Source organism: Castor canadensis, chromosome 3, assembly GCF_047511655.1.
Source record: "Castor canadensis chromosome 3, mCasCan1.hap1v2, whole genome shotgun sequence".
Taxonomy (NCBI): domain Eukaryota; kingdom Metazoa; phylum Chordata; class Mammalia; order Rodentia; family Castoridae; genus Castor; species Castor canadensis.
The window spans coordinates 80,886,319-80,908,943 of NC_133388.1; the positions used below are offsets into that span (position 1 = coordinate 80,886,319).

At 40.3% G+C, this 22,625-nt stretch overlaps 2 protein-coding genes across 2 annotated transcripts in view; one reads left to right on the forward strand and one right to left on the reverse strand.

Moving 5' to 3' along the window:
- Window positions 1–22,625, forward strand: part of LOC141421609 (inhibitor of Bruton tyrosine kinase-like) — a 221,229-nt gene that overhangs the window by 67,153 nt on the left and 131,451 nt on the right. The gene's annotated exons all lie outside the window — the stretch shown is intronic.
- On the reverse strand, window positions 10,648–13,249 carry LOC141421608 (mast cell protease 4-like). Its single transcript, XM_074068284.1, has 5 exons — window positions 13,122–13,249; window positions 12,449–12,596; window positions 11,865–12,000; window positions 11,391–11,645; window positions 10,648–10,956 (listed from the first exon to the last, which is right to left on the reverse strand). The coding sequence occupies exons 1-5, from the start codon at window positions 13,195–13,197 to the stop codon at window positions 10,813–10,815; spliced, it is 759 nt and encodes a 252-aa protein (XP_073924385.1). The 5' UTR covers window positions 13,198–13,249; the 3' UTR covers window positions 10,648–10,812.

Below are 22,625 nucleotides of genomic sequence, written 5' to 3' on the forward strand. Positions count from 1 at the left end.
GTAAGGATAGCTATACAGAGAGATTCTTAGCATTGTTTCCATATACAAATGTGTTACAACACGAATTGATTCATCTCTATCTGACCTTTTCACTAGTTCCTGATCCCCTTCCCATACTGACTTCTGTCACTTTAAGGTTTTTGTATTAGTTCCTCTGCAGTGGGGACATCAGACACTTTCAGTTTTGGGTTTCCTACCTATCCCTATATCTCCCGTATGTGCTCTCCCCTTAGCGTGTGTACCAAGTCCAACAACATTGCTGTGTTTGCCCTAGATCTAAAGTCCACATATGAGGGAGAACATATGATTTTTGGTCTTTTGAGTCTGACTAACCTTGTTCAGAATGATGTTCTCCAATTCCATCCATTTACTTGAGAACGAAAAGATTTCATTCTTCTTCAAGGCTGAGTAAAATTCCATTGTGTACAAGTACCACATTTACTTAACCCATTTGTCAGTGGTGGGGCATCTTGGCTGTTTCCATATGTTGGCTATTGTGAATAGTGCTGCAATAAACATGGGTGTGCAGGTCCCTCTGGAGTAACCTATGTCACATTCTTTTGGGTATATCCCCAAGAGTGATATTGCTAGATCATATAGCAGATATATGTTTAGATTTTTAAGAAGCCTCGTATTTTTTTCCAGAGTGGTTGCACTAGCTTGCATTCCCACCACCAGTGTACGAGGGTTCCTTTTTCCCCGCATCCTCGACAACACCTGTTGTTGGTGGTGTTGCTAATAATGGCTATTCTAACAGGGGTGAGGTGGAATCTTAGTGTGGTTTTGATTTGCATTTCCTTTATGGCTAGAGATGGTGAGCTTTTTTTTAATGTGTGTTTTTGCCATATGAATTTCTTCTTTAGAGAAAGTTCTGTTTAGTTTAGTTGCCATTTCTTTATTGGTTTATTGATTTTGGGAGAGTTTAGTTTTTTAAGTTCCCTGTATGTTCTGGTTATCTGTCCTTTGTCTGATGTATAGCTGGCAAATATTTTCTTCCACTTTGTGAGTGGTCTCTTCAGTTTAGAGACCATTTTTTTGTTGTGCAGAAGCTTTTAAATTTTATGAAGTCCCATTTGTCCATCATTTCTCTTAGTTGCTGAGCTGCTGGGGTTCTATTGAGGAAGTCCTTGCCTATACCTATTACTTCCAGAGTATTCCCTGCTCTTTCCTGTACTAACTTTAGAGTTTTGGGTCTGATATTAAAGTCCTTGATCCATTTTGAGTTGATACTAGTCCAGGGTGATAAACATGGATCTAGTTTCAGTTTTTTGCAGACAGATAACCACTTTTCCCAGCAACATTTGTAGAAGAGGCTGTCTTTTCTCCATCATATGTTTTTGGTGACTTGTTAAAAATAATCTGGGCATAACTGTGTGGCTTCATATCTGGGTCCTCTATTCTGTTCCATTGGTCTTCATGTCTGTTCTTGTGCCAGTACCATGCTGTTTTTATTGCTATTGCTTTGTAATATAGTTTGAAGTTGGGTATTGTGATACCTCCAGCATTGCTCTTTTTGCTGAGTATTGCCTTGGCTATTTGTGGTCTCTTGTGTTTTCAAATGAACTTTAGGGTAGATTTTTCAATCTCTGTGATGGAATGTCCTTGAGATTTTGATGGGAATTGCATTAAACATGTAGATTGCTTTTGGTAGTATAGCCATTTTTACTATGTTGATTCTACCAATCCATGAGCACGGGAGATCTCTCCACCTTCTGTAGTCTTCCTTGATCTCTTTCTTTAGGGGTTTGTAATTCTCCTTATAGAGGTCATTCACATCCTTTGTTATGTTTATTCCTAGGTATTTGATTTCTTTTTGAGGCTGTTGTAAATGGAATTGTTTCCATATATTCTATCTTAGTTTATTTGTAATTGGTGTATAAAAAAGCTAATGATTTTTATAAGTTGATTTTGTATCCTGCCACCTTGCTGTAACTGTTTATGGCATCTAGTAGTTTTTGGGTATAGTTTTTTGGGTCTTTGAGGTATAGGAGGATTATGTCATCTGCAAATAAAGATATTTTGACAGCTTATTTACCTATTTGTGTTCCTTTTATTTCTTCTTCTTGCCTAATTGCTCTGGCTAGGAATTCCAGTACTATGTTGGATATGAGTGGGGATAGTGGGTACCCTTGTCTCATTCTTGATTTTAGGAGAAATGGTTTCAGTTTTTCATCATTAAGTATAATGTTGGCTGTAGGTTTGTCATATATAGACTTTATAATGTTGAGGTACATTCCTTCTGTTCCTAGTTTTCTTAGAGCTTTTATCATGAAGTGGTGTTAGATCTTGTCAAAGGCTTTTTCTGCATCTATTGAGACGATCAAGTGGATTTTGTCTTTCTTCTATTAATGTACTGAATTACATTTATAGATTTGTGTATGTTGAAGCACCCCTGCATCCCTGGGATGAAGCCAACTTGGTCGTGGTGAAGGATCTTTCTGATGTGTTATTGGTTTCAGTTTGCCATTACTTTATTAAAGATTTTTGCATCAATATTCATTAAGGGGATTGCCCTATAGTTTTCCTTTTTAGAGGTGTCTTTGTCTGGTTTTGGGATGAGTGTAATAGTGGCTTTATAAAATGAGTTAGGCAGTGCTCCTAACTCATTTTTTTCTATTTTGTGGAACAGTTAAGGAGATTTGGTATTAGTTCTTCTTTAAAGGTCTGGTAGAATTCAGCAGAGAATCCATCAGGTCCTGGACTTTTCTTTTCTGGGAAACTATTGCTGCTTCAATTTCTTTTTGTGTTATATATCTATTCAGGTGATTAATATCCTCTTAGTTCAATTTTGGATGGTTATAAGTATCTAAAAATCTGTCCATTTCTTCAAGACTTTCAATTCTATTAGAATATAGGTTCTCAAAGTAATCTCTGATGATTTCCTGGATTTTCATGGTGTTTGTTATTATCCTCCCTTTTGCATTTCTGATTTTACTGATTAGAGTTTTTTCTCTCCTAATTTTAGTTAGGCTTGCCAGGGGTCTGTCAATCTTACTTATTTTTTTCAAAGAACCAGCTTTTTGTTTCATTGATTCTTTGTATGTTTTTTCTTTTTTTTCTAGTTCATTAATTTCAGCCCTTATTTTTTATTATGTCTCTCCTTCTGCTTGTTTTGGGATTTATTTGTTCTTGTTTTTCTAGGACTTTGAGATGCAGCATTAGGTCATTGATTTGAGATCTTTCTGTTCTTTTAATATATGCACTCATGGCTATAAACTTTCCTCTCAGGACTGCCTTTGCTGTGTCCCATAGGTTCTGGAAGGTTGTGTTTTCATTTTCATTAACTACCAGGAACCTTTTAATTTCTTTTTTTAATATCATCAATGATTCATTGATCATTGACCAACATGTTGCTCAGCTTCGAATTGTTTGCATGTTTTTTACTTTGTTTTTGTTGTTGAGTTCCAGTTTTAATGCATTGTGATCAGATAGAATGCATGGGATTATTTCTATTTTTTATATTTGCTGAGGCTTGCTTTGTGCCCTAAGATATGATCAGTTTTGGAGAAGGTTCCATGGGCTGCTGAGAAGAGTGTATAAAGTGCAGAAGTTGGATGAAATATTCTGTAGACATCAGCTAGGTCCATTTGATCTATGGTGTGATTTAGTTTTAGAATTTCTTTATTGATTTTTTGTTTAGATTACCTATCTATTGGTGATGGAGGTGTATTAAAGTCTCTCACTACCACTGTGTTGGAGTCTATATGTTTTTACATCCTTCAGAGTATGTTTGATGAAATTGGGTGCATTGACGTTGGGTGTGTATAGGTTGATAATTGTTATTTCCTTTTGGTGTATTTCCTCTTTTATTAGTATGGAGTGTCCCTTATATCATTTGATCAATATAAGTTTGAAGTCTAATTTTTCCAAGATAAGTATTGCTACTCTTGCCTGTTTTCGGGGGCCACTGAGTTGCCAAGTCTTCCAGTCTTTCACCCTAAGCCAGTGCTTATTTCTGTTGATGAGATGGGTCTCCTGTAAGAAACAGATTGTTGGATCTTCCTTTTTAATCCAGTTTGCCAAATGGTGTCTTTTGATGGGGGAATTAAGTCCATTAACATTCAGTGTTAGTATTGATAGGTATGTAGTGAATCCTGTCATTTAGTTTTTTTTTGCTGTGCAGCTGAATCAATGTTACTCTCTCCTTTCTTTCTTTTTCTTCTCCTTTGGTTTGGTACTGCCTGCCCTTTCATGGTTTTGTTTGCTTTCATTTTCTGTGTGCAGAATTCCTTGAAGAATCTTTTGTAGTGGTGGCTTGGTGGTCATATATTGTTTTAGTTTCTGCTTATTATGGAAGGCTTTTATTACTCCATCTATTTTGAATGATAGTTTTGGTGGGTAGAGTATCCTAGGGTTGAAGTTATTTTCATTTGGTGCCCAGAATACCTCACTCTGTGCTCTTCTTGACTTTAAGGTTTCTGTTGAGAAATCTGCTGTGATTTTGATGGGTTTACCTTTGTATGTTATTTGTTTTTTCTCTCTTACAGCCTTCAATATTCTTTCTCTATTCTTTGTGCTTGTTGTTTTAATGATAATATGTTGGGTGTAGTTCTATTTTGGTCAAGTCTGGTGTTCTGGAGGCTTCCTGTACCTGAATGGGCATAGTTTTCTCTAGGTTTGGGAAATTTTCTGTTATTATTTTGTTGAATATATTACAAATTCCTTTTGCTTGCACCTCTTCTCCTTCTTCAATGCCCATGATTCTCAGGTTTGGTCTTTTGATGTAGTTGGTGAGTTTTTGCATATTCCTTTCACAGGTCTTAAGGTGTCTGACTAATAGCTCTTCAGTTTTTCCTTTAATTGCCATTTCATCTTCAAGTTCTGAGATTCTGTCTTCTGCTTGTTCTAGTCTGCTGGAGTGGCCTTCCATTGTGTTTTGTATATCTGTTTCATTCTTGTTTCTGAGGTTTTCCATATCATGGGTCACTTCCTCTTTAATATTGTCAATTTTCATCCTTAATTCATTTATCTCTCTATTTATGGTGTCCTGTGTTTCACTTTGGTGTTTATTTAGGGCTCCTATGAGTTCATTTATTTGTTTTTTGTGTTTTCTCATATTCTTTATTTTTGTTTTCTCAGAATTTCTTTAGTGCCTCCTGTATGTTTTGGCTGACAAGGTCTAATAACAGCTCTGAAATTCTCAGTGATTACTTGCAGGATTTCTTCTTTCAGAGTGTTTTTTGTGGACTTCGTTGGGTTCCTTAGGATAGTTTATCTTTGTTTTGTTGGAGTCTGGAACTTGGTATTGGTTTTCTTCATTTCCCTGTGAATCCTGTATTAATTTTTTTTGGGGGGGAGAATGGTTTCCATCCCTTTTTCGTCTTCTCATCACTCCACTTGGTACTGTGTAACTATGTTCTTGATACGCTTGGTAGCTTCAGTCACCTTTTTTTCCCCCTTGGTTTAATTTTGTTTTGTAGATGTGTTGGCTTTCAGGTTAATGTATGTATGCTGTTTCTGTCCCTGGTCTGTGTGTAATTTACTATTAGCTAACTTCAATAATGAAACTAACAAAACAAAGAAAGAAAAAAAGAAAACCAAAGAAATCAATAGGGAGAGGTAGTGGACAAACAAACAGGGAACAAAACAAACAAACACATAAAAAAATTCCACATTCAGGAACAATAGAATTTCAGTCTTAGTTGTTCTGGTGTTACTCCTTCAGCATCCAGTCCTGGTGTTGGTATTTAAACAGAAGCTCTGTCTTAGTCTTGCCGTTTAACTGGGGAGTCTTGCCAGTTTTTTTTTTTCCTGTCTTTCAGTGGCAGCTACTTAGTCAGCTCCTCTCTCAGTGAGGAGTGGCTTGTCCTCAGGTTCTGGAGATCAACTCTGTGGCCCACCAGTGGTCCTGCTTTGGAGTTGGGTTTTCACTTTGTTCATTCACTGGGGACTTGCTTCTTTGCTTTGCCCCCTTTCTCTGGGGCAAGGTCAGAGATCTGTCAGCTGGCTCCCTGCTGTCAGTGTGTTATGCTGGTTTGCTGACTGTTTCTCAATTTTGCAGTTTTGTTTGACTTTGGATGTTGCTCACTGGCTCAGGAGATGAGTTTTGTGGACCACTACCTGCCCTATTTCAGGCAGTGGCTTACCATCCGCCTACTGTTGGCCCTTCTGCCTTTCCAGTCTTTGTTTACTGAAAGTTTGCATGGAGATCATCTCCTTGTTCCTCCCCCCTTTCTCTGGTGCGCTTAGAGCAACTTGCCCCCTTTGTTGTGTGTTACTTTTCAGTTGCTTGTTTATTATTCAGTTTTTTTTTGGCAGGGCAGGGGTCAGTCTGCCCAGGGGCCTATGCTGGTTCATCCCAGGGGTGGCTGTGGGAATACCGTGTGCCACTTATTTGCTCACCTGTTGGTCTGCAGAATGTCTCCCAAGCAGGTTTGAGCTGGCATCTGGCAACATGGAAGCCCTCCTGTTTTTTCAGTGTAACGTGGCATGGAGAAACTTTGTTTGGGCTGCGGGTTTGGGGTGTTGAAGTTTTGATTCTTCTTGGTGCCTTTTTTCTGCCAAGTGTGGCTCCAGCGTCTCAGCAAAATTTTTCATTTATGGAGCTCATGCTGTCCGCTTCTGCACTCTAGTCACCATCTTGGGTCTTCCTACTTCATTGTTGAGATAGGGTCTCACCAACTTTGCCCAGGCTGGCCTCAAACTCATGATTTTCCTGTTTCTGCCTCTTGAGTAGCTGAGATTACAGGTGTGAATCACCATGCCTGTCTTTTCTCTCTGTCTTATAAGCACACCATCCAAATTGATTTAAGGCCCATGCTATTTCAGTATGACCTTATTTTGCTAATTAATCTGTAACCACCTTATTTCCAAATAAGATCATAGTCTGGGGTATTGGAAATTATGGCTTCAGCATATATATATATATGTGTGTGTATATATATTTTGGGGGGTGAAGTACAATACAACCCATAACACCTCCTTCATTTCCTAATCTTGCTAAGCCATGACTACGTGAGGATAAAAATTGTCAGGGGAAATGTGGTGCAGGATAGACAATCCTCAGGTTCCCAAGGAGAACCTAACATGGGGTGAGATGGAGGAGCAGGTATTTTTCTGTTGGGCTTTTCACCTGAGCCCCAGAAACTGTGAAGACCACAGGAGGCACTGGCTCTTCTGCAGGTCTCTGCATACTCCCCCTGAGTTTGGCCAAAGCCCTCTCTCTACAATTAAGATAGTGGTCATGTTGAGGTTTGGAACACAGGCATTTCAATTTGTACATATTTCTTGAAAGTATGTGCAAAAATCGAAAAAGCCAGATGTTGTGATTCTTTTTTAAGCTGTTATTCCAGGGGCTCTCCAGCTTAACATTTGGAGGTAAATTTTCCCTAATAGGAATTCAAGTACAAATAGCATCAAAAGCTGTTAAGCTGCTAGGGAAGTTCTATCAACTTACAACTTGATGTCATATTATTACATACTCAAAATTCTCATTTCTCACAGTATGTTAACAAAGCAATCAGGAAAACTGGACTACCACAACCGAATGTGTTGTAGAGCACACATAGTTCTGACAGGGACAGCCACCATCCAGGAGTGAATTCTTTAGGAAACAATTATACTAAACATTGTTTCTTTAGGAAGCAAATCTGTCATGTAGGAATAGAAGTAATTAAGATGCTCAAAACTTGTCAAATGCATGACTGTGACTCCAACCTGCCATTTAGTAGATTTGCTTTATAGGATAAAAAGCTGTTCACCCTACCCCCAAGAAATGGTATGCTGACACAGTCAAAGCCTGCCACAATCCAATAAATGACAATTTTCTGGTTATACAAAACAAAACAAACCAAAACAAAAAACCAAAACAAAACCAAAACAAAAAAACCCACCAACCAGAGAATAACTTCCTTTCTTTTTTGGTGTTTGTTATTTTATTTATTTATTTATTCGAGACAAGTTCTCAATGTGTATCCCAGGCTGGCCTGGAACTCATGATCCTCCTACCTCAGCCTCCAAAATGCTGGGATTACAAGTGTGTGCCTCCATACCCAACCTGATTTCACTTCTTAAAAGGTCACTTACACTTAAAACATGACATAAGGCAGGATTCTCTCTTAAAAATGTTTCAAGAGCTACTAAAGAGATTGCAGTTACAAAATAGTTGGCAAAAATATTCCTCTGGGTTGTATAAGAATGGAGACATGGACCAGTGATAAGACATGGTATGTGATATTAATCAGACTTGGCTTCTTTCCTAGAAGTTCAAAGCTCTTGGTTTTTATTTTCTCTGTCTTCTGAAGGTAAGTCTCAATTAGTCATTTCAGCATATTTGTCCCTTTTCTCTTCTTTTCCCTTTTACTTATACTTTTTAACCTGAAGATTTACTTATCCTATCTTGCTGCCTTTTTTTGACTGTTCCCACTTTTCTAGGGTTAGGCTTAGCTGCTAACCTTGCTGATTCCTCTTGGGCTCTTCCTTTACCATGCCTTGGGCATTTTGGTGGTGGGGAGGGTGCCTGCTTGTTACAGTACACAGAGCCTTCCTGAAAGCTGGGCTGTGTGGCACTGCTTCCTACCTGGGCAAAATCCCCTTATCTGATGGTTTCTTCTGCTGACCTTGAGATGCTGATTCTCTTATCATTCTTGGTATCTGTCAGGAGGACCCACTACTTGAGCCCCAATCATCATATCTCAGAATTAATAGTGAAATGATTGTGATGCTCTTATCTCTTTTTGGAGCATCTGGGCCATCAAGTTCTCTTTCCATCTCAGTCATCCACGTGATGTACTTTGATCTGGAGTAGTGGCCTTTCTGGAAGTAATTGACTCCAATTTAGCCTGTAGGTTCAGCTCAGCTCTCAGTACTTTTCACCTGCCTCACTACTTCCTGTGGGCCAGGCAGGAGGGTAGTAGTTGTAGTAGTAGTAGGCGGGGAGGTAGTGGCCAGGATGCCCACTCTTTCCCCACATGTGATTGCCCAGCTTCTGGGAAGAAGAGCTGCCTGGAGTGTGTACTGTCCTCAAGATCTTGGGGTAAATAGGTGATGGGGCCTTAGCTTCAGCTTGCTGACTATTCAGGTCTCCTAAGGAAATGTATACCCAGTGCCTTTGCTGTTTGAGTTTCACATTTTAAGACTTATTTAGGGACTGGTGGAGTGGCTCAAGTGGCTACAAGTGCCTGCCTAGCAGGCGTGAAGCCCTGAGTTCAAGCCCCAGTTCCACTGGAAAAAAAGAAATAAAACTGTTATTTAAGCCAGGTTCGGTATACAAGCCCTTAATCCCAACGGTAAGGAGGCTGATGGAGGAGGATTGTGAGTTTGAGGCCAACCAGAGTTATGTAATGAGACCCTGTTTCAAAAAACCAAAACCAAATCCCAAAACAGACAAATAAACCCACCCTACACTGTTAGTTAAACAAGTGTAAATTAGGATAAAAGAAAAAATATCATCCTCTTAATTATGGCCCAACATAGGTTCTTTAATAGTTGAGATCTTTCCAGTTTTTTTCTTATATGTGCTGTCTTTTGCATAGAATTGCAAGGCAGTTTATGGTCAGTCTTATATATTATACTTTCCTTTTTTCTTTCTTTTTTTTGCGTGTGTGGGAGTACTGGGGTTTTGAGCTCCAGGGCCTTGTGATTGTTAAGCAGTTTCTTTACCACTTGAGCCACACCCCCAGCATATATTATGCTTTCTGTACTTTATGTCTGTATCAATCAGTGGCAAAGATGGAAGCCCAGCTCTGTGGGCTGGCAGGCAGTGGGGAAGGTGAAGGTGTGGGTATTTAATCTGGGATCGATAATCATGGCAATTTCTTGCATTGCAGTGCTTAGGAGTCCAGGCCTATCTTCTTAAGCCTCCTAGGGACCATGCTTGGATGTGTGTGAGGCCTGTTTAATTGCAGGCCCCACAGAATTATCTGGCATCCATGCTGTTTCCCTTGGACTAGGTTGCAGCACTGTGAGTACACAGATCTCAGCTCACATGCTGGTGACTGTGGGATTGAGAGAATTTCAGGTCACTTGGAGGAGGACATTTTGGAAAACTTGACCTAACTTAGGGATTCCTCTTTGGGAAGATGAAGGTTGAATCTGGGTGGTGCTGATGTAGTTTTGGGGCCTGGATCATGCTAATGTTCTTAGGGATTCCTTTCTTGGGTTGGCTGGGCCTGTCCCATATACAGCTCTAGAAATGGCTGATCCTCTCCTTCTATGGTGACTGATGCAACCACAGACCCATCCTGAAGACTTCTGATGGCAGGTGCTCCTTTAGCTGAAGACACAGCATTGAGGGAATGATGAGTAGGTGTCAAGGACAGAAGGTATCAACAACCAAGTCTGGGACCATCACCAGCACAGTAGTAGGACGTTTGTTTTGGTATGTGGATGAATTGCAATGGCAGAGGCATGGAGTTTGTTGGAGGAGAAGGCAAGAGAAGAGGAGAAGGAGGAGGAGAAAGGACAGTGGAGGAAGAGAGTAAACCAGTGCCAATATTACTGTGGATGTGAAATCTTGTAGCTCATGTGTATTTTAGTCAATCTTTAAAATCCACAACATCACATAAAGTGCAGGGCGACCACAAGTCAAGATAATTAACTTGGCAAAAAGGAGTCCAGTGCAGCTCTTCATTCAAGCTAGAGAGGGGTATGTGGCTAAGGGAGCAAACTGGTTGTCCGAAGGGAGCAGAGAGGAAGTCACACACATGCTACAGGCTCCATCTTTATTGAGATATTGGAGAACAATCCTCAGAGGCTTGGTGCCTGCCAGAGCCTCTGGGGGCTCAGGCTGGGGCCAGGCTTCATGGAACCCAGGGGCTATCAAGGAAGATCATTGCTGTGAGGTCTCTGCCTCAGACTGGAAATGCTTCTCAGCTATTTGCGTTTTATGACTCCATTAATCCAGGGCACATATTGGGAGATGCGAGTGAAGACAGCAGGAGGCTGTGCATCTCTACGTCCATATGACACAATACCATGGGCCACCCCAGCACACAGTAAAGGTCCCCCAGAATCGCCCTGTAGGTTAGAAAAAGAAGATCGTGAACAGAGAGTGCCCTTCTCTCATCACTGTCTCCTCACCCTGATTCAATCAGACCACAGCTAGCCCCAAGGTTCCCAGAGTTGGCTCAAGAGTCCTGTCCCTTCGCAGAGCTATCAGTTAGGAATATTCTGTCTTCTTTGTTTCTCTGTTCTGGACCCACTTATCTGGATCATATACCCCATCACCCTCTTCCATTCTCTTCTGTAGTTTTGTGTAACAGAATGAATGGTAAGGTTGGAGGCAGAACTTGGATATAGGAAAATAGGACTCAGAGGGAAATTTCCAGCTCCCAGAGTGCTAGGAACTCATGAACACAGACACCATTCACTGTCCTAGGTAGCTTTTGAGCCCTATTCCCTCTGAAGGATGCTGCGTCCCTAAATGGGGAGGAGGTGTAGGTGTGTAGTACCTTGTATGCAGATCTTGTTTTCCTGGGATTGCCCACACAGAGTTGGAGCTTGTAATTATAAGTCCAGTAGCTTTTGCAGGTCTTTTCATCCATGATTCTCAGTTTCACCTCCCTCAGAGTATCTGATCCTGGCTTTGCCACTCCTGTTCTCCCCCAGCCAGCTGCCCGGCACATTCTCCCAGGTGGAATAAATGTAAACTGGGTAGGCAGGGGAACTATGCCCACTGCGTGGGTCAGTGTGGCTCTCCTTTGCAGCTGTGAGGGATGGAAGAGAAGGTGGATTGCAGTCTCAGGGAAGGTGGGAAATACGTGTGGGAGAGGCACTCATATTACCTTGGACCTGAGCCAAGAGTTTTATCACTTCAGGGTGGTCATGACATGGAGTGGGAGGATGGAAATGGGTTGAATGAGAAAGGCACAGCCAAGAGAAGGGTTAAAGAAGGGGGGAATTAAGGGCAAGAGAGATCATGGCACCTTCAATAACATGATGTCATTGAGATGGGTAAAGAGGTCGTAACCTGGGTGAACAATTTGTTCTGTAACTTTCAGCTTCTGCTGTGTGGATTCTTCCTTTGTTACATCATGAGCTCCAAGAATGACAGTAATTTTGCTGTTGAGAGGAAAAAGAGAGGCAGTGAAAACTGTCTATTTCCTGAGAAGGACCTGTTCTGAACAAAGGGACACCAGGCCTTCATCTTTCCATGAGTGATCTGACTGAGGACAGAGTCTCCTGTGGTTCACAGCCTTTTCAGGAAGGGCAGGACCCTGGCAGACACAGGACAGAGACAGCTCTGGTAGCACCAGGACAAGAGGGACATTATTGACTTGCCTTGGCCTGCACTTCCTTGTTAAACCCTGGCCTCTGGAGACAGAGATGACAAACAAAATGGCTCATATGAATACCCTCTTGTGTCTTTGGTCTTCCCAGTATAGATGACCACTGATCATCTAGAGATGAGCAGGGCAGGGGAATCTCTCCTCAGGTCACTTCAATGATGCCTATAACTCTAGTTCTTGTACTTCCTCACATGAAGAGAGAACAAGTCAAAGCATCTTACCTTGCTTTACAATGAGCCGCAGTCATCACAAATTCTTCACTTATGAGAAACCCACCACAGTATGTTTTCTGTCCGCCAATGGTGATTTCCAGATGGGCCATGTAGGGGCGGGAGTGTGGTTTGGACTCAATGCCACTGATTATCTCCTCTGGAACAGAGACCCCCAGGTCCCCAGTCATAGGTTTGCAGAGCTTTTCAGCAGAGCACCAGCAGAAGAAGATGGGGTTAAAGCTGAAGGATTGCATTTGGGGTTCCCTCACCTCTTATTTAGCTCAGTCCCTCTGTGCATCCTTTCTTTTTTCCTGTCCTTCCCTACCCCAGTCCACCCTGTGAATCATCAGTTTACTTTTCAGAGCCAATGGCCAGGCTTGTTTCTGAATTGTCATTTCAATTAGACATTTCTTCATGTCTCCATTCTGGACTCCCAGCCAGGGAAGGTCCATGAATAGAATTACTGGTATTTTGAGGAAAGTAGGTGAAGGGGGATTGATTTTCTGGTTCTTTTATTACCGAAGATTTCTCATTGGGAAACTCCCACCAACTGCGGGAGGGAGAGATTTTTCCTGGGAGAAAGGATCTTGCAGCCTATTTTAAGGTCTTCCCTGGACCAGGCCAACAAATTTGGGAAGGGAGCTGAAGACCCAGAGGACATGGAGATACAGGCAAGACTCACCGGCTCCAGTTTCATGAGGCAAGAGAATGACTAAGAGAAGGAACAGGTCCTGAATTTTCCCAGCAATGCTCCCCATGGTAAGCTTCTTGTACTATTCTGTCCCTGGTCCCTGGCTTTATAGTCCCTGAAGTAGAAGAAAGGGAGGGCTGGAAACCACAGAACTGGCCTAGTCAGGCTTTGTCTTTCACTCTGGTTGGGTTATCTGCCTTATCAGAAATTCTCATGACTCTGCTCTCTGTTGTGCTGAGTCCTGGCTCTTGGGATGAAGCATGGGCCTTTCTTATCCAAAGCACCTGTTCAGAGGAAGAATAGTAACATAAATTGAGAGAAATCTAGAACAGGGATCACAAACTTTTTCTGTAAATGATCAAATATTATTTTCAGCTCAAGCATGTTGAAGTGGTTCTAACAATATGCCTGGTTGGGTAGAAAGTGGCTTATACAATATGGAAATGAGATGCCAGGCCTCCTTTAGTATACAGTAGAGGAATGTATTCAAAAGCTTATGGATATCAGAATCTAGGATCAGTTTATTATGTGAGATTGGCTTACTCACCTCTACGTGGGTGCTAGGAGGGTGCAAGGACAGTCCCCTCACCAAAGCCATGAGAAATACACTAAGAAGGAAGCACTGGCAATCTGAAGTGCTCTGCAGTGCATTGCTCTCTGAGACCTGGAGTGACTGGGGACTGCTCCTATTTAACTGGGCTCCCTTAGTCCCCAGTGTGATAATGGGATCCTAGGGTGGGAGAAACTAGGGTGCAAGAGACAAGGTGGACCTGTTTACTGTAATAGGTATTGGTAGAGTTGAGGCAGAAATCAAAGTAACTTGTTAAATAGAAGTCTTTGAATTTAGTTAATTGATTATATTGTCCCTAGAACATGTGTAGATGGACAGCATGCTAACATCTTAGTTGCTTTTTTAAGCAGAAACATTCCAGGTCTGGTAAGGAGGGGTCTTGAATATCACAATGCACCTCAACTAATTCCCAGACTTAAGACAAACTGCTGACCCAGAACTCTTTGAGTGACAGGGACTGGATGCCCTTGAGAAAAGTCCTGACAGCATAGCCGGTTTATTTTCCTCCTTCCCTTCTCAGAGCTACATGTGGCCATCTATCAAGGTGACTATTAATTAAAGAAAAAAAAATAGGAAATGGCCTGTTTTGATTAGTGTATATTGGCTCTGAACTGACTAACTGCTGAAGACCTGAAGAGCTTCTGTGAATACCCAGTCTGAAGAGGGGCTTATGAAGATGGCAACACAGCCTTGACCCATCTCATTCTGGGCCAAGTGGGTCCCAAAGAAATCTCTGATTATTTCTTTCAGTTTCTTCAGTTTCTTCATTATTATAGAGAGAGTAGATATGTTCAACAACAGGCACAATCCTCACAGTGACTCAGAGTAAAAGTTACTATGATAGAAAATGGCAAGTAGAAGCCACCAAAAGTGCCTCTACCTACCAAAATGGTAAACCCAGAGAAATACATTGATGGAGAGATTCAGAGACCAGTGTAACTAGCAAATTGGAGTGATGCTGGTGTGATGATTCCTACCATAGCTCCATTCAGCTCACGTATTTGGTCCATACAGGAGATATTGAATCTTGGAGAGTTATGGTGGATTATTGTGAATTTAATCAGCTGATAGCTCCGATTGTAGCTGTTCTTGGTGTACTTTTATTGCTGGGGCAAATGAACACATTTCTTCAGAACAGAGCACATTTTCAGCTATTGATTTGGGGAACCCACTAATATGCACACTGGGGGCTGTATCAACAACTACTGCAGGGAACTCGATCACCTTCCCACCGCACAGCACATCATAGTGGCCCATTACAGCGATGATGTCATGTTGATTGTACACCTTGCTATGACACATGCATGCCAGAGAGTGGGAGATAAATTCCACAGAATTCATGCCTTTCTTGTCAGAGAAATACCTAACATTTCTGTGATCTTGCGTATGCAGAGATATTCCTTTCCTAGATAATGGACAAGTTGCTGAGTCTGGTTCCTCCACCTCTAAACAAAGAGTAAAACATTCACTGGGGTTTTTTGGCTGGCCAGTTGATTGAGAAAAAATATTCATATCTGGTTTACAGATGGTTCCTCATGATATGCTAGCATCATTTGAAAGTGGAATGTTGTCCTAAAATGAACCCACTCCAAGGTGTCCTGGAAGACAATAGTGGACAGAAATTCAAACTAAAGATAAAAATGTCCCCACACTCCTAGGAAAAGACTTCCATTCAACAGCCATTATAACAGGTAACAACCACAATTATTTAGTGTTTAAATAAAAATAAAATTCTCTTAATAAATAAAAGCATTGTTTTAGCTTTGATTTTCCCCCAGGGCCCATTACATAATTATTTTTAATTCAATTCTTTATTTTAGAACATTGTAGATTCACATGCAATTGTAAAAAATAATACAGAAAGATCTTTTTTTTTTGGTTATACTAGCATTTGAACGCAGGGCCTCGTACTTGCTAGGCAAATATTCTACCATTTGAGCCATACCTCTAGCCCTTACAGAAAGATCTTGAGTGCACTTAACCCCACTTCCTCCAGTATGGATATCTTGCAAAACTCATAATATGTCATCCAGGACAATGGCATCGATGCAATCTACTAGTCTTACTAAGATTTTACCAGTTTTCCATGCACTTATGTGTGTATATGAATATGTGTTTGTGTGTGGGGTACTTATTTCTATGCACTTTTCAACATGTTGGATTATGTATGCACTCAACAGTCAAGGTATGGAGCAGCATTTCTGCATGGATTTCATGTGCTGCTCTTTTATAACCTCACCTCCCTCCCTCCTACTGTGCTCCTACACCCCGTCCTTAGTCCCTCGAAATCACCAATCTTTGTATATTTGTCATTTCATGAATGTTGTATTAATGGACATGACTGTATGTAAATTTTTGTAACCATATTATACATGCTTAAAAATTCAATTTCTGGACTGGAGGTATGACCCAAGTGGTAGAACACCTGCCTAGCAAGTGTGAAGCTCTGAGTTTCAATCCCAGTACTGCCAAAAAAAAAAATTCAGCTTCTGATTTTGTTTGTATATAGTAGTAGAATTGAGTTTTATATATTGACTCTGTAATGTATTACCTTGCTAAAGTCTGATTACTTTTAGTATCTTTTTCATAGATTTCTTAGGATTTTCTACAGAGGTGATCATGTCACCTTGATAAAAGACAGTTTTACTTATTTCTTTCCAATTTATATTCCTTCATTTTTCCTTCTTGCCTTGTGGGAAGTGGTAGGTCCTACAGTATAATGTCGAATGGGAATGATGCATGACATTCTTCACTTGTGTAAACAGTTCTTTTTGGCTGTACTGGAGTTTGAACTCTGCTTGCTAGGCAGATGCTCTACCACTTGATTCATTACCGCTGCCCACCCCACGAGTGAGTCTTGCTTCATTCCCAAACTACAGGGAAAGATTTAATCTTTTTTATTTAGTATGATGCTAGGTATAGGGATTTGTAGATTCCCTTTTTCAGGTTGAAAAGTATTCCATTCTTTAGCTATTAAGGTTTTTTTTTTTTTTTAACATGAAGTTGGATTTTGTTAAACACTTTTGCATTGATTGAAATGATCATATATTTTTGTAATATGGGAAATTATACTGATTGACTTTTTATTGCTTAACTTTGTAATCATGATGTTTATTCTTTTAATGAGATTTTTATTTGGTTTTCTTTTTCTGTTGAGGAGTTTTGCATCTATTATTGCAGTAGACAGCCTCCAATAATGCCTCCACAATGCCTGCCTACTGGTACTTATGTGCTTGTATACTTTCCTCCTCTGAGTGTGGGCTAGCCTTAACGACTCAGTTGAAGCAAGTTGGCCTATTGTATATTGCCTTATGGAGATGACCACATGACGTGGTGATGAACTGAGGTTTTCAGGTCCAAGCCCATGTGTGGTGTGCACTAGTGATCTTTACCTCTAGTCATATAAGAGTCCAGCTCTTTTGGGGGAAGTTGGCTACCTGTAGTATGTCAGCAAGGGCTTCTCACTGGAACTGCTGGAGGATTAAGGGAGAGACCAGGTGTGAAGATGTGTGAAGGAAAGACTTGGAGGGGATTTGGTGAAATCAAATCCAAAAGAATTGATTCAAATTTCATAAGGAATGCCACTTGGGAAGGGAGCAATACTTTCCTGAGGCACTCAAAGCCAGGACCAAGGTTGGAAAGTATAGGGAAATTGTTTTTGCTCACTATAAGGACAAGTTAACCACCAGTTGGCTCGTTGGTAGGCTACTTAATCAAGTAACTAATAATGGTCATGTTTAAGAAGAGCCTCGATGATTTTGCTGGATTCTTTAGAAAGGACTAACACATGGGCACAGGGGGAAGGCAGTGAAGCTTGACCATGTAGATTTCATCCATGTTGAAGTTTTCCATGATTTCAAGTCTTCCTTACTGATTACAGGGTGCAATGAACATCCCTCTCCAGAAGTCCCCGGTTATGTCTGGACAACTCATTTTGAAACTTAAGCTGAATTCCAGACTCTTGTGCTTGTTTCTTATATAAAGACAGCCTCCCCAGAGAGACTGCATATTTCTAAGGGCAATGACTGTTCCTTCTATGCTTTAGCTGGAGTGTATTTGTGGTTCTTTTTTATTTGGCTTTCCTCAAAAGTTTTCTTTGCTTCTGATTTTCACTGTGGTTGATTTCTCTCTCTTTCTCTATCTTTCCCTTCCCCTCTCTCTTGCTCTTTTTCAGGATCTCTCTCTCAATTGTGCTAGTGCAATTGGGTACAATTGAGAATAAAGTACCCAGGGAAGTAAAAGTGATGGGAGGTGGATTCCTATGTCTCACGGGGACATCTCTCTCTGGGGTCACAGGGGTCATATCTCCTTCTGGGGTAGAATGATGGGAAGAGCTCCTTGTTTTGCATTTTCACTTCTGTGGCAGGATCCTTGCAGACTTGAAAATAGTTAGCTTTTTGTTGTTCCCTGCTCTGTCTCACCTCCACTCACTATCTCTCTATTCATGGTAGGTAGTCCTCATGTGGCCCTACCCATGTTTTTGGCAGTCTCTTACATCAGGGATGCTTCTCTGATAAATCTTGTGATATTATCAATTCCTCTATCAGCTCAACATCAGCTAGGCCAGCATCTGACAGTTCTCTGCATCTTAGAATTCAATTTATCAATGACAATCTTCTCATATCTGGTGGGCTGTTGGAGGAAGCTATAATGGCACCAACTGCCTTTTTCACGTGCCTAAACAAAGCTTATTTGATTTGTGGTTGCAGTCAGAACTGTTAGCAGCTCCTGAGCATTGGACTCAGCCTCATTTATCTCATGCTCTCCCTTCATGCAGTTTTGATTAAGATGTGCACTCAGTGTCTGCTCTGGACCCTTCCATTAGTCCTGCAGGATCTGAAATCAAAGCTTTCCCAGATGATGTTCCTTCCCTTTAGTCACTCATTCTTCCTGCATTTCCTCCCTCCCTTCATCCCTCCCTTCCCTCTTTTCTTCTCTCTGTCTCCTCTTTTTCTTTCTTTGCATTTGTGAGGCAGGTGCTTTTCTGCTTCAGCCATACCTTCAGTCTTTACTGCTCGGTTATTTTAGAGATAGGGTCTCACTTTTTGCCCAGGCTAGCCTGGACTGTGATCCTCATATTTTATGTTTCCTACTGAATCTGGGATGATAGGCACACACCACCATGCCCAGGTTTTTTCCCACTGAGATGGCGCCTTGCACAGTTTTTTTCCTGGCCTGGTCTGGAACCCAGATCCTTCCAATCTTAGCCTCCTGTGTAACTTGGGATGAGAGATTCATACCACTGTGCCCTGCTATTGGTTAAGACAAGTATCACTAACTTTTTGCCCAAGCTGGCCTTGAACCATGATCCTCCTGATCTCAGTCTCCCAAGTAGTTAGGATTATAAGCAGGAGCCACTGTTGCCTGGTCATTTCCTTATCTCTTAAGAAAAAATCTTTCTTTTAGATGATATGCATGATTGACATAGTTCTGCACATTTTTGTTGGTCTGTCGCTGCTATAGTGGAGGAATCTAGGCTTCAAGTTTTCCTGTGAAGGCTGAGCTTTCAGTGGTTGCCAGCGGAATGACAATTTCCTTAGGAATTTCCCCCACTGAGTTGGGTATGGGCAAAGATCACATTCTCAAGGCTTGAGAAAGATGTCTTTCTTACACAAGCCTTATCTAGACCATATACTTGGGACCAAGGTGAATCAAGTACATGATTAAAGACTCTGGATTAAACTCATCATTCCAATCCAACTGCATTGGAGTCCTGGCAGCTTTAGAACCTGTACAATGGGTGTAATAATGTTAAGGATTAAATAAGAGATTTTTTGGATAACGTATTAGACATAGTAGGCACTGTGTCACAGTCTTTTGGGTATATCCCCAGGAGTGGTATTGCTAGATCAAATGGTAGATCAATGTTTAGCTTTTTAAGTAGCCTCCAAATTTTTTTCCAGAGTGGTTGTACTAGTTTACATTCCCACCAGCAGTGTAAGAGGGTTCCTTTTTCCCCACATCCTCACTAACACCTGTTGTTGGTGGTGTTGCTAATGATGGCTATTCTAACAGGGGTGAGGTGGAAACCATTCCCTCTAAAATCAGGAACTAGACAAGGATGCCCACTATCTCCACTCCTATTCAACATAGTACTGGAATTCCTAGCCAGAGCAATTAGGCAAGAAGAAGGAATAAAAGGAATACAAATAGGTAAAGAAACTGTCAAAATATCCCTATTTGCAGACGACATGATCCTATACCTTAAAGACCCAAAAAACTCTACTCAAAAGCTCCTAGACACCATCAATAGCTACAGCAAGGTAGCAGGATATAAAATCAACATGGAAAAATCATTGGCATTTCTATACACTAATGATGGCTATTCTAACAGGGGTGAGGTGGAATCTTAGTGTGGTTTTAATTTGCATTTCCTTTATTACTAGAGATGGTGAGCATACTTTCATGTATTTTTTGGCCATTTGAATTTCTTCTTTTGAGAAAGTTCTGTTTAGTTCACTTGCCCATTTCTTTATTGGTTCATTAGTTTTAGGAGAATTTAGTTTTTTAAGTTCCCTATATACTCTGGTTATCAGTCCTTTGTCTGAGGTGTAGCTGGCAAATATTATCTCCCACTCTGTGGGTGTTCTCTTCAGTTTAGAGACCATTTCTTTTGTTGAGCAGAAGCTTTTTAGTTTTATGAAGTCCCATTTATCTATGCTATCTCTTAGTTGCTGTGCTGTTGGGGTTCCATTGGGAAAGTTCTTACCTATACCTACTAATTCCAGAGTATTTTCTACTCTTTCCTGTATCAACTTTAGAGTTTGTGGTCTGATATTAAGATCCTTGATCATTTTGAGTTAATATTGGTATAGGGGGATATACATGGATCTAATTTCAGTTTTTTGCAGACTGCTAACCAGTTTTCCCAACAGTTTTTGTTGAAGAGGCTGCTTTTTCTCCATCGTATATTTTTAGCGCCTTTGTCAAAGAAAAGTTGGTTATAGTTGCGTGGCTTCACATCTGTGTCCTCTATTCTGTTCCACTCATCTTCATGTCTGTTTTTGTGCCAGTACCATGCTGTTTTTATTGTTATTGCCTTGTAATATAGTTTGAAGTCGGGTATTGTGATACCTTCAGCCTTGTTCTTTTACTGAGTATTGCTTTGGCTATTCGTGGCCTCTTATGTTTCTATATAAATTTAATGAAGATTTTTCAATCTCTTTATGAATGTCATTGGAATTTTGATGGGAATTGCATTAAACATGTAGATTACTTTTGGGAGTATAGACATTTTTACTATGTTGATTCTACCAATCCATGAGCATGGGAGATCTCTCCACTTTCTATAGTCTTCTTCAATCTCTTTCTTCAAAAGTTTATAGTTTTCCTTGTAGAGGTCGTTCACATCCTTTGTTACGTTTACACCTAGATATTTGATTTTTTTTGAGGCTATTGTAAATGGAATTGTTTTCATACATTCTTTTTCAGTTTGATCATTGTTAGTGTATAGAAAAGCTAATGATTTTTCTATGTTGATTTTATATCCTGTACCTTGCCATAGCTATTGATGGTGTCTAGGAGCTTCTGAGTAGATTTTTTTGGGTCTTTAAGGTATAGGATCATGTCGTCTGCAAATAGGGATATTTTGACAGTTTCTTTACCTATTTGTATTCCTTTTATTCCTTCTTCTTGCCTAATTGCTCTGGCTAGGAATTCCAGTACTGTGTTGAATAGGAGTGGAGATAGTGGGCATCCTTGTCTGGTTCCTGATTTTAGAGGGAATGGTTTCAGTTTTTCTCTGTTAAGTATAATGCTGGCTGTAGGTTTGTCATATATAACTTTTATAATGTTGAGGTACTTTCCTTCTATTCCTAGTTCTCTTAGAGCTTTTATCATGAAATGATGTTAGATCTTATCAAAGGCTTTTTCTGCATCTATTGAGATTATCAAGTGGTTTTTGTCTTTGCTTCTGTTAATGTGGTTTAGTACGTTTATTGATTTTCGTATGTTGAATCACCCCTGCACTCCTGGGATGAAGCCTACTTGGTCCTGGTGAATAATCTTTTTGATGTGCTGTTGAATTTGGTTTGCATCAATGTTCATTAAAGAGATTGGCCTATAGTTCTCCTTTTTGGAGGTGTCTTTGCTTGGTTTTGGGATAAGTGTAATACTGGCTTCATAAAATGTGTTTGACAGTTTTCCTTCACTTTCTATTTCGTGGAACAGTTTAAGGAGGGTTGGTATCAGTTCTTCTTTAAAGGTCTGATAGAATTCAGCAGAGAATCCATCAGGTCCTGGACTTTTCTTTTTGGGGAGACTCTTAATTGCTGCTTCAATTTCCTTTTGTGTTATAAGTCTATTCAGGTGATTAATATCCTCTTGGTTCAGTTTTGGATGATCATATGTATCTAGAAATCTGTCCATTTCTGTAAGATTTTCAAATTTATTAGAATATAGGTTCTTGAAGTAGTCTCTGATGATTTCCTGGACTTCCATGGTGTTTTTTGTTATCTCCTCTTTTGCATTCCTGATTCTACTAATTTGGGTTTTTTCCCCTCCTCATTTTAGTCAGGTTTGCCAGAGGTCTGTTGATCTTGTTTATTTTGTCAAAGAACCAACTTTTTGTTTCATTAATTCTTTGTATGGTTGTTTCGGTTTCTATTTCATTGATTTCAGCTCTTATTTTTATTATTTCTCTTCTTCTGTTTGTTTTGGGATTTGCTTGTTCTTGTTTTTCTAGGAGTTTGAGATGTATCATTAGGTCATTGATTTGGGATCTTTCAGTCTTTTTAATATATGCACTCATGGCTATAAACTTTCCTCTCAGCACTGCCTTTGCTGTGTCCCATAGGTTCCAGTAGGTTGTGTTTTCATTTTCATTGACTTCCAGGAACTTTTTAATTTCCTCTTTTATTTCATCAATTACCCATTGTTCATTAAGTTATGAGTTACTCAGTTTCCAGCGGTTTGCATGTTTTTTG